The 14,255-nt window shown below is 32.3% G+C and overlaps 1 protein-coding gene across 1 annotated transcript in view; it reads right to left on the reverse strand.

Moving 5' to 3' along the window:
- SCN7A (sodium voltage-gated channel alpha subunit 7) overlaps positions 1 to 14,255 on the reverse strand; it is an 81,562-nt gene that overhangs the window by 46,357 nt on the left and 20,950 nt on the right. The window contains exons 5-8 of the mRNA XM_081051447.1: positions 13,875 to 14,003; positions 12,390 to 12,481; positions 4,121 to 4,327; positions 947 to 1,016 (exon numbers count right to left, since the gene is read on the reverse strand). Coding sequence (XP_080907573.1) covers positions 947 to 1,016; positions 4,121 to 4,327; positions 12,390 to 12,481; positions 13,875 to 14,003 — 498 coding nt within the window. The remainder of the gene's footprint in view (positions 1 to 946; positions 1,017 to 4,120; positions 4,328 to 12,389; positions 12,482 to 13,874; positions 14,004 to 14,255) is intronic.

Raw genomic sequence — 14,255 nt, forward strand, 5'->3', positions numbered from 1 at the left:
CAAAGTATGATGGCTATAGGTGAAACACTGCATGACTCTCTTCTGGTCTTAAAATATATCATTGTGATTCTGACTATTGATGACCAGATATCTTTAATATGAGTTTGGAATGTCCATAAGAAGGGTTAGCTGGAATGGTATAGGAAAGATACAACGGAATGGGTTCACAATTTGGACTTGATCATAGAACAGAAGCTCAACTCTTTTAGCAAGTGAGAAAATATCTAAATCAACTGATAACTAAACTGTGTAACTCATGCTTCTCCCTACCATGTGCCTTTTTTCAATCTGGGCTCCAGAAGCCTCAAAAGTTGAGCCCACAGAGATGAGCATCAAGTCGTCCCAGCTGAGGAAAGCAGCATAAGGCATTGCATGAGTCATAGCACTGACTAGAAGCAATCTATTTCTACTTCCTTATTTCCTCATCTGAAATTATAGGACCGGAAGACATGAGAGTTTTGTCATCTCACTGAAGAATTGCTTATGAATACTTTTTAAGAACAATAGGTTTTTTTTATTAATGTAAATTATAGTCATAAAATATATACAAGCCACAAAATAAGTGAAATAACAGCATACCTTTAACATTTCTCTTCTTCATAGGCTTCTGGACAAAGAAAAGATTATATTGTCTTTTTTGATAATTTCCACTAGCTCTGGGGCACACTCAAACAAAAAAATCAGATCCTTGTTTAGGTCACAGCTCTGCCATTTAATAACTTCTTGACCTTGAATAAATCATTTAGCTAGTCTATTGTGGTTTTTTCTTTTCTTTTTGTAAAATTCGATTAATACTATTCCATACTGTGCACGTCTCAGCATGGCTTTGATGATAAAATGAGATAATGTAATCAAATGGGATCCATTAGTAAAAACAATAATTATTCAATAAATACTATTGATTGTTGGTAATGACTTCATAGAAGAAAACATTAACATCACTTACCCAGCATCTGTTCTGTTGCCACAAAGGAGAGCATATTTTTCTCCTTCCAAATAATAAAAGTTTTGTGTTTCTGAAAAATAGGAAAGAAATTATATTGTATATAAAATTTTGAGCAACCAGCTTATCTGAAATCAATTTCACTCTGTACAGAAGATGACCATCCCAGTCTACTCCCCGTGGCCTTTTTAATCTACGAGGCTGGCCTCATGTCTAATGCACAGGCCAAAGTGCTCTGGCAATCCACCTACTTCATGGCCCTCAAAGAGACAAAACTCAGCATAGAAAGAGGAGAATCCCTTTCAAAATCAGTTCAGGAAAACGCATTTGAGCAGCTGGTTATGACCAGACCCCTGAAGAAAAGATTCCTAAGACTAATCTGTTTGAAAACTGAGGATCTTTGCTTCCAGGGTTTATTCCTGGTGATCTTCCTGAGCAGACCAGATTTTCCTGTCTCTGGGTTTAATTTCCATTATCTTCCCACTTTGAGGCTTATTTTTCTACATTGAGCATCCAGTACTAGTTATTTCCCTGATGTCACCTAATTTGGAGCACAACCCAAGTAGGTCTGGGTCATAGTCTGGAGAATTTATCCAGGTATTCTTATTTGCTGTCAAAAAAAATGTAAATTGTGTATTTATAGATACCAGTTATTAAGGTTGGCAACACGCATGCTTAGGAACATTGGTTTTTAGGTTCTAAATTCAAATCACAGAGATCAAACCCATGAGATTGGTCCTGAGTATGTGTGTGTGTGTGTGTGTGTGTGTGTAGGCAAATATACATAAAATTGTATATGTATTATATATACAAAATTGAATTACTCCAATCTCAAATAGTCACTTTAATTTGTTACCCAGAAAAATTTTAGAAGAATTTTTAAATCATAAATAGTTAGGAATCAAACCTTATGAATGGCAGGCAAAAACCAAATGAAATTTGACATTAGTAAAACGGGGCAGTCCCAACTACTCTTCCAAATATAAGTACTATGACATGGCAATTAGGTTCAATGACATACAAATATAATGTTTTCAGCAATTCCTAATATGTTATTTGAGAAAATGGAATGACTAGAATGGGATCAATTTTAAAGTAATAATCTTTGAAAAGTGATTTTTTATAATATTATACTTTAACAAAGATGAAAGGAACCTATATGCTGTTTTCATAGCAATAACCTTTGAAGTAGCAAATATATATTTTTAAAATAATTAGCATATTTTTGTTACAATGTCAAATAAATCAAAGGATATTTCAATTGGAATCTAAGATTTAATATCTATTTCCTGTTGTCCTCACCACTAAAATTGGGACCTTGAAATAGACACATATAATAAGGAAACATTTCACATTCTCATATACTAATGATTTTGTATTCCTTACATCATAACCATATTATGGGGTAAACCAAAGAATAAAATTTATTAAGATTTGTTTTATAAATTATTAAATCCAAAGTATAAATAAAATTAATAAAGGAGTACATAAGATTTAGCAAGATTTTATTTTTATTAGCTGAAAAATTTGTTTTAATTTTTTCTAAATACTGCCACAAAGGACCTGATAATTTAAAGATGAGAGAAAAATCCAGTAAGAGTATGGACTGGTGAAAAAAGAATGGATTTTATAGCCAGAGTGTGGTTAAAATCTTAGTTTTACCACCAAGTAGTTATAGTACGCTGGGACATTCACTGAATTTCTCTGAACTTTGGTTTTCTTGTTTGTAATGGGTTATTCACATCTTCTCTGCAGGATTATGGAAAATGTGATCAGGCATGTAAATTACGTATAAGAGTTAAGTGATATCTATTTGGCATTATTTCTATTAGCCTAAAATATTTTAATTATTTAGTAAAGTAGATCTCAAAGCATTTAAAATGAACAGCAATAATTGAAATCCAACAAGAATAAGAATTTCTACATCGTAGAACATTTTTTCATTTGTAAGGTCATCTCAAAATGTCTAATGAGTGAACTCAAATTTATATTTTATTTGTATTTAGTCCTTTCTTTTTGCGGGGGGGGAGTCTTTTCTGAGTGAGTTTCACCCTGGATGAAGTTTATTAGTGATTGCAATGACAGTTTTCATGCTTATGTATGTGTCAGAGTCAGTGCCAAGCATTCTACTGACCTCACAAAACCCAAGAACTTGGATGGGGTGAGAGTTAGAAGACGTGATCTTTACACCCCGATTTTACAGATGGAGGAAGTGAGGCTTGGAGAGATCCAAGTTCACAGTCTGTAATTGGGGGAGCCGGGATATGAATCCAGGCAATCCAACTCCTGATCCTGCACTCAACAGGCCCCTCAGAGGGGCCTACCTCTCGTCCTCGACTATCGGCCTTGTACATGCCTCTGGTAATTAGGAGTATATAATATTTCCCCAAAAGCCTGACTTTGTGGCTCTAGCACTAGGAGAAAACAATCCTTGTCCACAGGCAATTTCTGTAGACACTGGTCTGGCCTGGGCTCAGAGGCCACAGTCCCCACTCACACTGTGAGCTCCAAGCCCTCTGGAAGGCACAGGAAGTGCCCACGAGGCTGTGGGAGTCCAGGAAGTTCTGGCCTGTTGCATGAATTTGGATCCCTTGCCCCGATTTGGGCCTCAGTTTCCCAACCCTCGCCTCACACTGGTGGCTTCTCCAGAGCTCACACCAGTGGAGATGCAGGCCTCTTGCATGCCCCCTTCAGCCTTCCCACATCTCTTAGGCTGGAAGGCTGCTGCTCCAGTGACTCCCACCTTCACCAAGTGCTTTGGTCGCAAGCCTCTTACCTCCACCCACCTCTAGGGTTAAATTTATATTTTAAATAAGCAAATTTATTAAAGAAAGGCAGTGTTATGGGGATTCTACTCTGATGGAATTGCAAATAAGACTGGTATGTATGTATGTATGTATGTATGTATGTATGTATGTATTTATTTATTTATAAAATAAAACCTAGCTATTCTAAACTTAGGTTTCCATGATTTAACTCTCTGAAGATATGAACTTTGCTATTCTGATATATGAAACTGATCCAAATTAGTCCTTAAGCATACTTACAGCATTTACATGAAGTTTGTTCTGAAGTTGAATTTGTTCTAAAGTTGAGAGTTCAACATTTCTGTGAAGATTGATTTTCCATTAAGAAAAATTTAAATTTTTTTTGACATTGGTGGGAAGTGATTCTTACCTCGAATATAATGTGAGTTTCCGGTTCTGTTGTGCAGGGTTTCAGTTTCATTTTCTTGGGGCCATCTTAAACATTTATGCTTCAGGTTGCCCATGAAGAGTTCCATCCCAATTAGAGAAAATATGCTCAGAAAAAACAGAGTAAGTATAATGACACCAGTAAGTTTTTTCAAGCAATGGAGCAGGATTCCTACATAAGACTTCAGACCTGAAATGCAAAGATTTGTTTTTGAAAAAATAATATGTTAGTACAGTAGCATTAGCAAATTTTCCCCATGGCAAATGCATACTCCATCGAAATTAGTAGCTTTGTGTTTTATAATATAATTCATCATTATAGAGGTCCAATCAATAGAATGAAAAAAAAAAATATTGAGTTTTCTGTATTGCTAATTTATTGCACTTGACAAAATAATTCAGACTCAATTTGTTTTAAAATTAGTCATTTGTGATTGTGAAACAAGAAACCAATTACAAAAAAACAAAACAAACAAACAAAAAAACGTCTAGAAACACACAAACACATGGAGGCTAAATAACATGCTACTAAACAATGAATGGGCTAACAGTGAGATCAATGGAAAAAAATATTAAAAGATACCATGAGACAAATGAAAAAGAAAACACAACAACCCCAAATCTATCTGACATAGTGAAAGCAGTCCTTAGAAGCCTACCTCAAGAAACAAGAAAAATATCAAATCAACAATCTAACAACATTCAGAAGAATTGGAAAAAGAAGAGCAAGCAAAGCCCAAAGTGAGTTGAAGAAAGGAAATAATAAAGATAAGAGAGGAAATAAATAAAATAAAATATAAAAAAACAATACAAAATGTGAATGAAACCAAGAACTGGTTCTTCAAAAAGATTTTTAAAAAAATCGATAAACCTTTAACCTGACTCATCAAGAAAAAAAGAGAGAGGACCCAAATAAATAAAATCAGAAATGAAAGAGGAGAAGGGACAACTGACGCCACAGAAATACAAAAAGATTTTAAGAAAATACTGTGAGCAATTACATGCCAATAAATTGGAAAATCTAGAAGAAATGAATAAATTCTTAGAAGCATACAATCTTCCAAGGTTGAATCCCGAAGAAACAGAAAATCTGAATCGACTGATTTCTACCTTGAAATCTAATCAGTAATCAACAAACTCCCAACAAAAGAAAGTCCTGGACCAGATGGCTTCACAGGTGAATTTTACTAAACATTCAAAGAATAATTAATGCCTGTTGTTCTCAAACTATTACAATACATTCAAGAGGAGGCATGGCTCCCAAGATTATTCTATGAGGCCATCATGACCCTGATTCAAAATCAGACAAAGACATTACAAAAAAAGAAAACTATAGGCTGCTATCACTGGTGAATATATATGTAAAAATCCTCAACAAAATATTAGCAACCTGAATTCAGCAATACATTAAAAATATACACCATGAGCAAGTGGGATTTATTCCTGGGATGCAAGGTTAGGTCAAATTTGCAAATCAATTAACATGATAAACCACATAAACAAAATGAAGGGTAGAAATCATATGATCATATCAATAGATGGAGAAAAAGCATTTGACAAAATCCAGCATCTGTTTATGATAAAACAAAACAAAGCAAAACAAAAAAACACCCCCTCCACAAAAAAAAACACACAACATTCAGCAAAGTGGGAATAGAGGGAACATATCTCAGCATAATAAAGCCTATATGTGACAAACCCACAGCTAACATTATATTCGATGGGGGAAAAGCTAAAAACATTCTCCTTAAGATCAGGAACAAAACAGTGATATCCACTTTCATCAATTCTATTAAACATAGTATTAGAAGTCCTAGCCACAGCAGTCAGACAAGAAAAATAAATAAAAGTCATCCAAATTGGAAGGGAAGAAGTAAAATCATCGTTGTTTGCAGATGACACGATACCATATATAGAGAACCTCAAAGATTCCACCAAAAAACAAACAACAACAACAAAGAAAAAACTATTAGAACTGATAAATGAATTTAGTAAAGTAGCAGGTTACAAAAATAATATTCAGAAATTGGTTGCATTTTTATACACCAATAATGCACTATCAAAAAGAGAAATTGAGAAAACAATCCCATTTACAATTGCACCAGAAAAAAAAAAAAAGACCTAGGAATAAATTTAATCAAGGAAATGAAAGACTTATACTTGAAAAATTATACCCCTAAAGAGAGAAAGTGAAGAAGATACAAATAAATGGAAGCTCATGCACAGGAAGAATATATTTAAAATGTTGATACTACCCAAAGCAATCTATTGATTCAATGCAATCACTATCAAAATGGCATTTTTCACAGAACTAGAACAAATAATTCTAAAATTTATATGGAACCACAAAAGACCCTGAATAGCCATAGCAATTTTGAGAAAGAAGAACAAAGTTGGGGGTATCATACTACCAGTTATCAAACTTATACTGCAAGGCTATAATAATCAAAACAGCATGGTACTGGCATACAGACACACAGATTAATGGAACAGAATATAAAGCCCAGAAATAAACCTATGCCTATATGGTCAATTAATTTATGAAAAAGGAGGCAAGAATATACATTGGGGCAAAGACAGTCTCTTCAATAAATGATACTGTGAAAAGTGCACAGATACATGCAAAAAAATGAAGCTGGACAACCTTCTTACTCCATATACAAGAATAAACACGAAATGGATTAACAACTTCTATGTAAGACTCCAAACCATAAAACACCTAGAAAGAAACATAGGCAGTAAACTCTCTGACATTGCCCTTAGCAATATTTTTTTGATATCTCTCCTCGGGCAAGGGAAACAAAAGAAAAAATAAACAAATGGGATTACATCAAAGCAAAAAGATTTTGCACAGCAAAGGAAACCATCAACAAAACAAAAATTCATCCTACTGAATGGGAGAAAATATTTGCCAATGATAAATCTGATAAGGGGTTAACATTCAAAATTTATGAAGAACTCACAAAACTCAACAGCCAAAAAAAAAAAAAAAACCCAAAAACCAAAAAATGAAACAAACAACAATCCAATCAAATAATGGGAAGAAGACCTCAATAAGCATTTCTCCAAAGAGCTCCTAAAGATGTCCAATAGACATATGAAAAGATGCTCAACATCACTAATCATCAGAGAAATGCAAGTTATGGCTACAATGAGATACCACCTCATACCTGTCATAATGGTTATCATCAATAAATCAAAAAACAAGTGTTGGCGAGGATGTGGAGAAAAGGGAATTCTTGTGCACTGTCGGTGGGACTGCAAATTTGTGTAGCCACTATGGAAAACAGTTTGGAGGTTTTTCAGAAAATTAAAAATAGAACTACCTTATGACACAGCAATTCCAATTCTCTGTATTTATCCAAAAAAAAAAAATCCAAAACATTATTTGAAAAGATATATGTACCTCTATGTTCACTGCAGCGTTATTTACGATAGCCAAGTTATGGAGGTAACCTAAGTGTCCACCAATAGATGATTGGATGTAGAAGATGTGATACATATATATGAAAAATAAAAAAATAACGAAATCTCACCATTTTCAACAACATGGGCGAACCTAGAAGGTATAATGCTAAGTGAAATATGTCAGACAGAAAGACAAATACCATATGATCTCACTTATATGGGGAATCTAAAGAACAAAATAAACAAACAAACAAAACAGAAACAAATTCATAGATACAGAGAACAAACTGATGGTTACCAGATGGGAAAAGTTTGGGGTGGCTGGGTAAAAGAGGTGAAGGGATTAAGTACAAATTGGTAGTTACAACATAGTCATGGGGATGTAAACACAATATAGAAAATATATTCAATAATACTGTAATAACTATGCCTAGTGCCACATGGGTACTAGACTTATCATAAGTTATATAAATGTCTAACCACTATGGTATATACCAGCAACTAATATAAAATGATATTGAATATCAACTATAATTGAAAAAATAGTCATAGGGATGTAAAGTATAGCATAAAAATATAGTCAATAATATTTTAATAATTATGTAGTGTCAGTTGGTAATAGACTTATTTGCTTTATCACTTTGTGAGGTATATAAACGTCTAATCATTATGTTCTTTTGTACACCTGAAACTAATATAATATTGTATGTCAATTGTAATTTCCTTCCTTCCTCTCTTCCTTCCTTCCTTCCTTTTTTTTCCCTTGCTCTCTTCATATTTGTTGGTCTGTTAATATATGGCATCCTAACAACAGCTAAGCTCAACAATGGATCAGAATATACCAGCTCTGTGATGTTGAGCAAGTTATCAACATTTCTATGTCTCCATTTTATTATCTTTAAAATGGGAATAATAATACCTGTTTCTTATGTTATTGTGATGATTGAAAATCTACTTTTTTAAATGACCTCCTCAGATGATTGGATTTCTTGAGTATAACAGAATAGGGTTGAAATAAAGTTATTCCCATGATTAAAGAAATGTGATATCTAGATTAAACACACAATTTCAATTGCTAGTATATTAAAACACATGTTTATAGCCTAGTTTTGCCACTTGGAATTATACTGTTGTTGTTGTTGTTGTTATTATTATTATTATTATTATTATTATTTTGCTATATACCAGTCTTTTTTAAGTTACATTAAAAATAGAATTTCTGTGTCAAAATATATTCATATGACCACATTTAAATACTGATACATATGTCTAAATTGCTTTTGAAAGATGTTGAAACAATGTATAAACCAAAGAATATGTGTGAGTATAGTAAAGCCTTCTTTAAAAATTAAACATTTAAAAAAGCATTATTTTCAACTTATTAGAAGAAAAATGGGATCACTTTACTTTGATTTCTGTGATTACCATAATCAACTTTAAAAATATGTATGTTTTTCACTGTGTACTTTATTAGGTAACTGTCATGAGTCCTCTGTATGTTATTCTACTGAAAATATTTTTTCATACTGTTTTGTTGGAATTATTTTTAAGAATAGCAATTCTTAAGTAAAAATAAATGTGTGTGTGTGTGTGTATATACATATGTGTGTGTATATATACATATATGTATATATACATATATACATATATATATATATATGTATGTATATATACCTGTATGTATATATAAACTAAGTTTGTAGAGCTTTAATTTTAGTGGTGACATTTTGTTTGAAGGTAAAAAAAGTCACCATCTAATTTTACAGAATCAAATTTATTAATAATTTTAATTGTTATCTACCATTCATTGTTATGTTCAAACCATATGACAATTTTGATTTTGATTTCCTGGTATGACTTTCTCCTCTTTACTTTTAAACTTTCATTTTGTTTGAATGTAAGTATATCTCTTGTGGAGTTTAATTCATGTATGATTTGATATTAAAGCCTACATCTTGACAGAAAAAGTTAACACAATAATTTTAACTTTCATAAATTGGCTTTATTTTGGATTAGCCTTTGCCATTTTTTTTGTATTCCTCTTATTTTTTTATGTGCTCTATCTTTTCTAACTAAACTTTAATTTCTTTCTTTTTTCTTCTGTTTTTTAGATAAAATATATCTATTTTAGAACCTTTATCAAAAGTAAGTTCTTACTTTGAACAAATGTACTGTCTACATCAAAAATAAAACTGTATCTACTATAGTCTCACCAGATAAGAAAATAGCCATATTTACTTTCTCGTATTTCTCTACTTTCACTTCTCAGTTTCTGTTAATATAATTTAGAACTTTTGATCTATTTATAGTTATTGAATTTTATGTATTTTGCATTGTACATTATCTTTAATGATTTGTAGAAATGGTAACATTTTAATTCTTACAAAGGCTTGTCAGAAACATAAATTCATGCAAATAGGGAGTGGAGAGAACTTGGATGAATATAACTGACTTAAAGGGTCCGTGGCTCCTCAGTCACACCTGGTAGTTTCCATGCAGGAATTCAGTTGGATAGATGTTGACAATTTATCCAAATTAATTTGTATTGTGTAAAAGTCAAGAGATTTTTATAAGGTTGGCATCTATTTCAAAGTTTTTTAAAACACAAGACAAATATGTCTCTAGTTCAACAATGATCCACAGATGTCCTTGTTATAACTTCTGATTTATATTTGTATTCTGTTTTGCAACCCAGTAACGACAGTACTTTGAAATTCATTCTCTGTTGAAATGATTTCAGAATTAATTGCAATTACTTTTGGTAGTAAATCTTCCCATTGTTGAATATTTTATTTTCATATTTTTCTTTTTCAGCAGATCTTCAGGAAAGATACACATGTAAAATTTCAGAACCCTTGCATGGCTGAGAATATCTTTCTATTGACTTCACAGATGAATGACAGACAGATACAGAATTCTGGTGTCACAACCTCCCTGCCCACACTCCCCAGAAACTCTGAAACTCCACTGCCCACTCATGTTTAATGTTATCACGAGGTCGAAGGATGACTTTTCCATAGGCTCTTTTTCTTTGCTTTATTGCTTGTAGGTGTTTTATAATACTTTTATAAGAATAGCTTTTAGGTTTTTTTGTCTTTTCCATTTATGACTAAGTTAAGGGATTTTTAAAAATTATGGTGTCTTTTTTAAATAAATTGTCTTTTATATTTATTCTGATCTCCTTTTTAGTATTACCAATTATCCATAAAATGGAACTTAGTTTTCTCTCCTTCATTAATCCATGCAATTTTTGGTTCTACTGTATTAATGTAGAACTTCTCTAGTTTTTCTTTATACACATGATTTTGTTTTACTCTACCATTATACTATACAGATAATACTATATTTACTGTTTCTATTGCCATCAAATATTCCCGGAAGCTATTATACCTTTTACCACTTTTTAATCTTAAAGGTATTTTTATTCGTTATTTTATAATCTCATTTTCATCTTCTGCTTGAAAGAGTCTAGGTTTTGTTTGTTCTATTGGGACTACAAAACAGATGATTTCTTATACTTTTTCCTATTCCTTAGAGCACCCTTTTCAATGAAAAAAGAGGATTATTTTCCTTCTCTTAAATAGTATGTTTCTCTTTCTATATTGCAGAATATTTGTATACACTCTATATCATTATGATGTTCCTTGATTATTTTTAACTTGAAAAAAAGAGCAGGCCCTACCAACCTGTGTGCTCCCAACTTTAGTGAGTGTATTCTTCTTGTATTAACCTGGATTCACCTGATTTCTTCTATAATTCTTACTTCTTATCCTAAGATGAAAGTGCAGTTGATACAATTTTAAGTTCTAGCAATTTGCAGAGTAGTAAGGAAGCTAGGACCGTGGAAATTACTACCAGGACAACTCTCACTGTTTTATTTTTTTCACTGGGTTTGGTAAAGGTGCCATGCCACAGATAATTTTTATTAAACACCTTTATTGAGATATAATGCATAAACTGTATAATTAATTCATCCAGTTAATGTGTGAAATTCAACATTTTCGTATATCCACAGGATTATGCATCCATCACCACACTCCCCAATCTTTGTGCTGTTTTGCCCAGCCTGGACTCCAAGTACATACTGTGCATATGTTTGACCTTCTTCCGGGTGTCCCACAGGACAAAAGTTACTTGTATATGTTACTTTTGGTATTATCACACTTACCCCTGGGTTTATTGATCCAACTATTTCATAACACTCTGACTTGCTGCAACCAAAAAAACTCTAAGCAGCGTTGTTCCTATCTGATTTTTAAAAAATTAATTCTGAATAAAAATCAGAAAGTGTTGGTGGGCATCTTTAGGATATCTTCAGAAATGGGAGCTATAAATTAGTCCTAAGAACCTTCCATCAATGTGGTCACAGCTTTATTTAGCATAATCTCCTTGAACTTTGTGGCATTGGAATGCATACTATCCAAGCATTCATAGCCAAAGGGAATTTATCTTATTTCATATCACTTTGTTAATTCCAACTCGGTTTTAGATGCAATAAGGAAAAGAAGTAGGTAGATTAGATATCTGTCTAAATTTTTATCAATCTCAAAAGTCTAAGGACAATTTTATAAGTTCATATTTAAGATGTAAGAATAAATAAATAAAATAATATGTTTGATGGATCGCTACATTTTATCAAAAGTAATGACCCAAATAACAAATGTGATTTTTATTTTGCCTTTCCTGTAATGACTGAAATAAATTTAAAGATCAGATAATTCATTGATTTCAAAGCTGAAATATTGTTCAATTTAACATTTCTCCAAGATATAACAGGAGTTCAAGTGAATGTGTGGGAATACACAAAACAAAATGAAGAAAAGGAACTCTCTGCCATTTCTTACCTTGGTTTAAAGGAATAATTTTCAAAATTCTCAAATTTCTTACAATTCCAAATATTGGAGTGGAGTTTGGAGTTGAATATCTTGTTATATGCCTGTGGAATTAAGTTAGAGTTATTTAGAAATCAGATTGTGTCTGTGCCACTTATCTTTGGCTTTTTATATTCTTTAAAAATTATTTTTAAAACCATATAACCTTGCTCTCATTATTTTATTTTGCAAACAGTTTTATTATTGATTGGAAGACAAAGATAGTTACAAAGTGCCAAGTAACCAGGTAAATATTAATCCACAAACAAATTATGACAGTTTATAAAATTTTGACACTGCGAGTACTCTTAACCATATCCAATACTTTATATTATGTTCACAAATACTTTGTTATCTACCTAATAAAAAGATAATTTAAAAAATCCATAGGTTTTTTTTTTTAAAGGAATAAGCTTCATGGTAAGGATTTAAACTTCAGGTGATGGTGAGTTTGGTGATGGCGATAACAATGATGATGGTGGTAACAATGGTAATGGTGATGATAGCAGAAAGTAGGGTACATAGTGGTGTAGAAATCCAGGCTCTCCTCTTTACTAGCTGTGTGACATGGAAAAATTCATCTTTCGCACCTCAGTTTCCACAAAAGTGTTGATAATAATCCTTCCTCATTTTGAGGACTTTTGTGGGGATTAAATGTGTTACTCTATGTAAAGTGCATAAAAGAGTACCTGGCACATAGTAAGAGCTAAGTGTTTGCTAATGGCAACAGCAGAAATAATGACAGCAGTAGAAGTAGTGATGATAATAATTGCAATGATATCAGCTACTATTTTTGATTGCTTACAACAGGACAGACACTCATTATTAACCTTTACAAAGATTATTTTTTTTTAAATTTGATCCAAAATCTACAAATAGAATGTTATTTTAAATTAATTTAAGAGGAGTTTAATGCCAGTTATCATTTCCTCAGCCATCAGAGTACATTTAATACACACATTAAAAAAAATAAACACATCTGTAAATCTAGAATTTGATGTAACACACTAGAAAATGTGTGTGTGTTTGTGTTTTTAAAACATCTTATTCAGATATTGAATATATTTACCAGTCTTAAGCAATGTAGCTAAAGAAAATGTAGACTGGAGACAGAACCAAATATGCCACAATCCTCTCCTAAGTTTCCAGGGGATTTTCTGCTCACTGAAAATAATCACTTAAAAAGCAAAAAAACTCAATCTCTATCATGTTTGCTTCTTATAGAAAACAGAGATAAAACCCAATTCTTTTCATTTTTATTTCATATTCTGAGGACTAATTCAGTTGGAGCTGCCTGAGAGAACTCACTATGACTATAATACATGAAATATTCTTTATTCGCAAAGTTTTTACAGGCAGAAAACTTTGTCAACTTCAATTTTATTTCATTTTTAATTTTTATGAGAAGCATTTGCTTAGCAAGGTATTAAGATGTTCATAACTTAAAGAAATACTCACTCAAACAAAGTTATACTTAAATCAAGGCAGTTCCACGGATCACCAAAGAAGTAGAAAGGTCCTGCCCCGGTGCCTCTTGCAGTGAGTTTTACAAGTATTTCCAATGTGTAAATTCCAAGCAAAGTAGTCCTGCATAAAAATTTTCATGTATTCATTAGAAGTGAAAATAATACATTAGCAGCTCTGAAATACCATGTCTATGATAACTATCTGGCAACCAATCAACCAACCAACCAATCTACTAACCAGACAACAAGTAAAAAAGCATTTGTTCTCTAAACTATAGGATAGAGCTTTAGATAGGACTTCTCATAGTCCTATAGGGTGGGCTATGTCTTATGGCATTAACCGTGAAATTTGACTGTTTTTCAACAAGTCCTA

Source organism: Rhinolophus hipposideros (assembly GCF_964194185.1).
Source record: "Rhinolophus hipposideros genome assembly, chromosome: 6".
Taxonomy (NCBI): Eukaryota; Metazoa; Chordata; class Mammalia; order Chiroptera; family Rhinolophidae; genus Rhinolophus; species Rhinolophus hipposideros.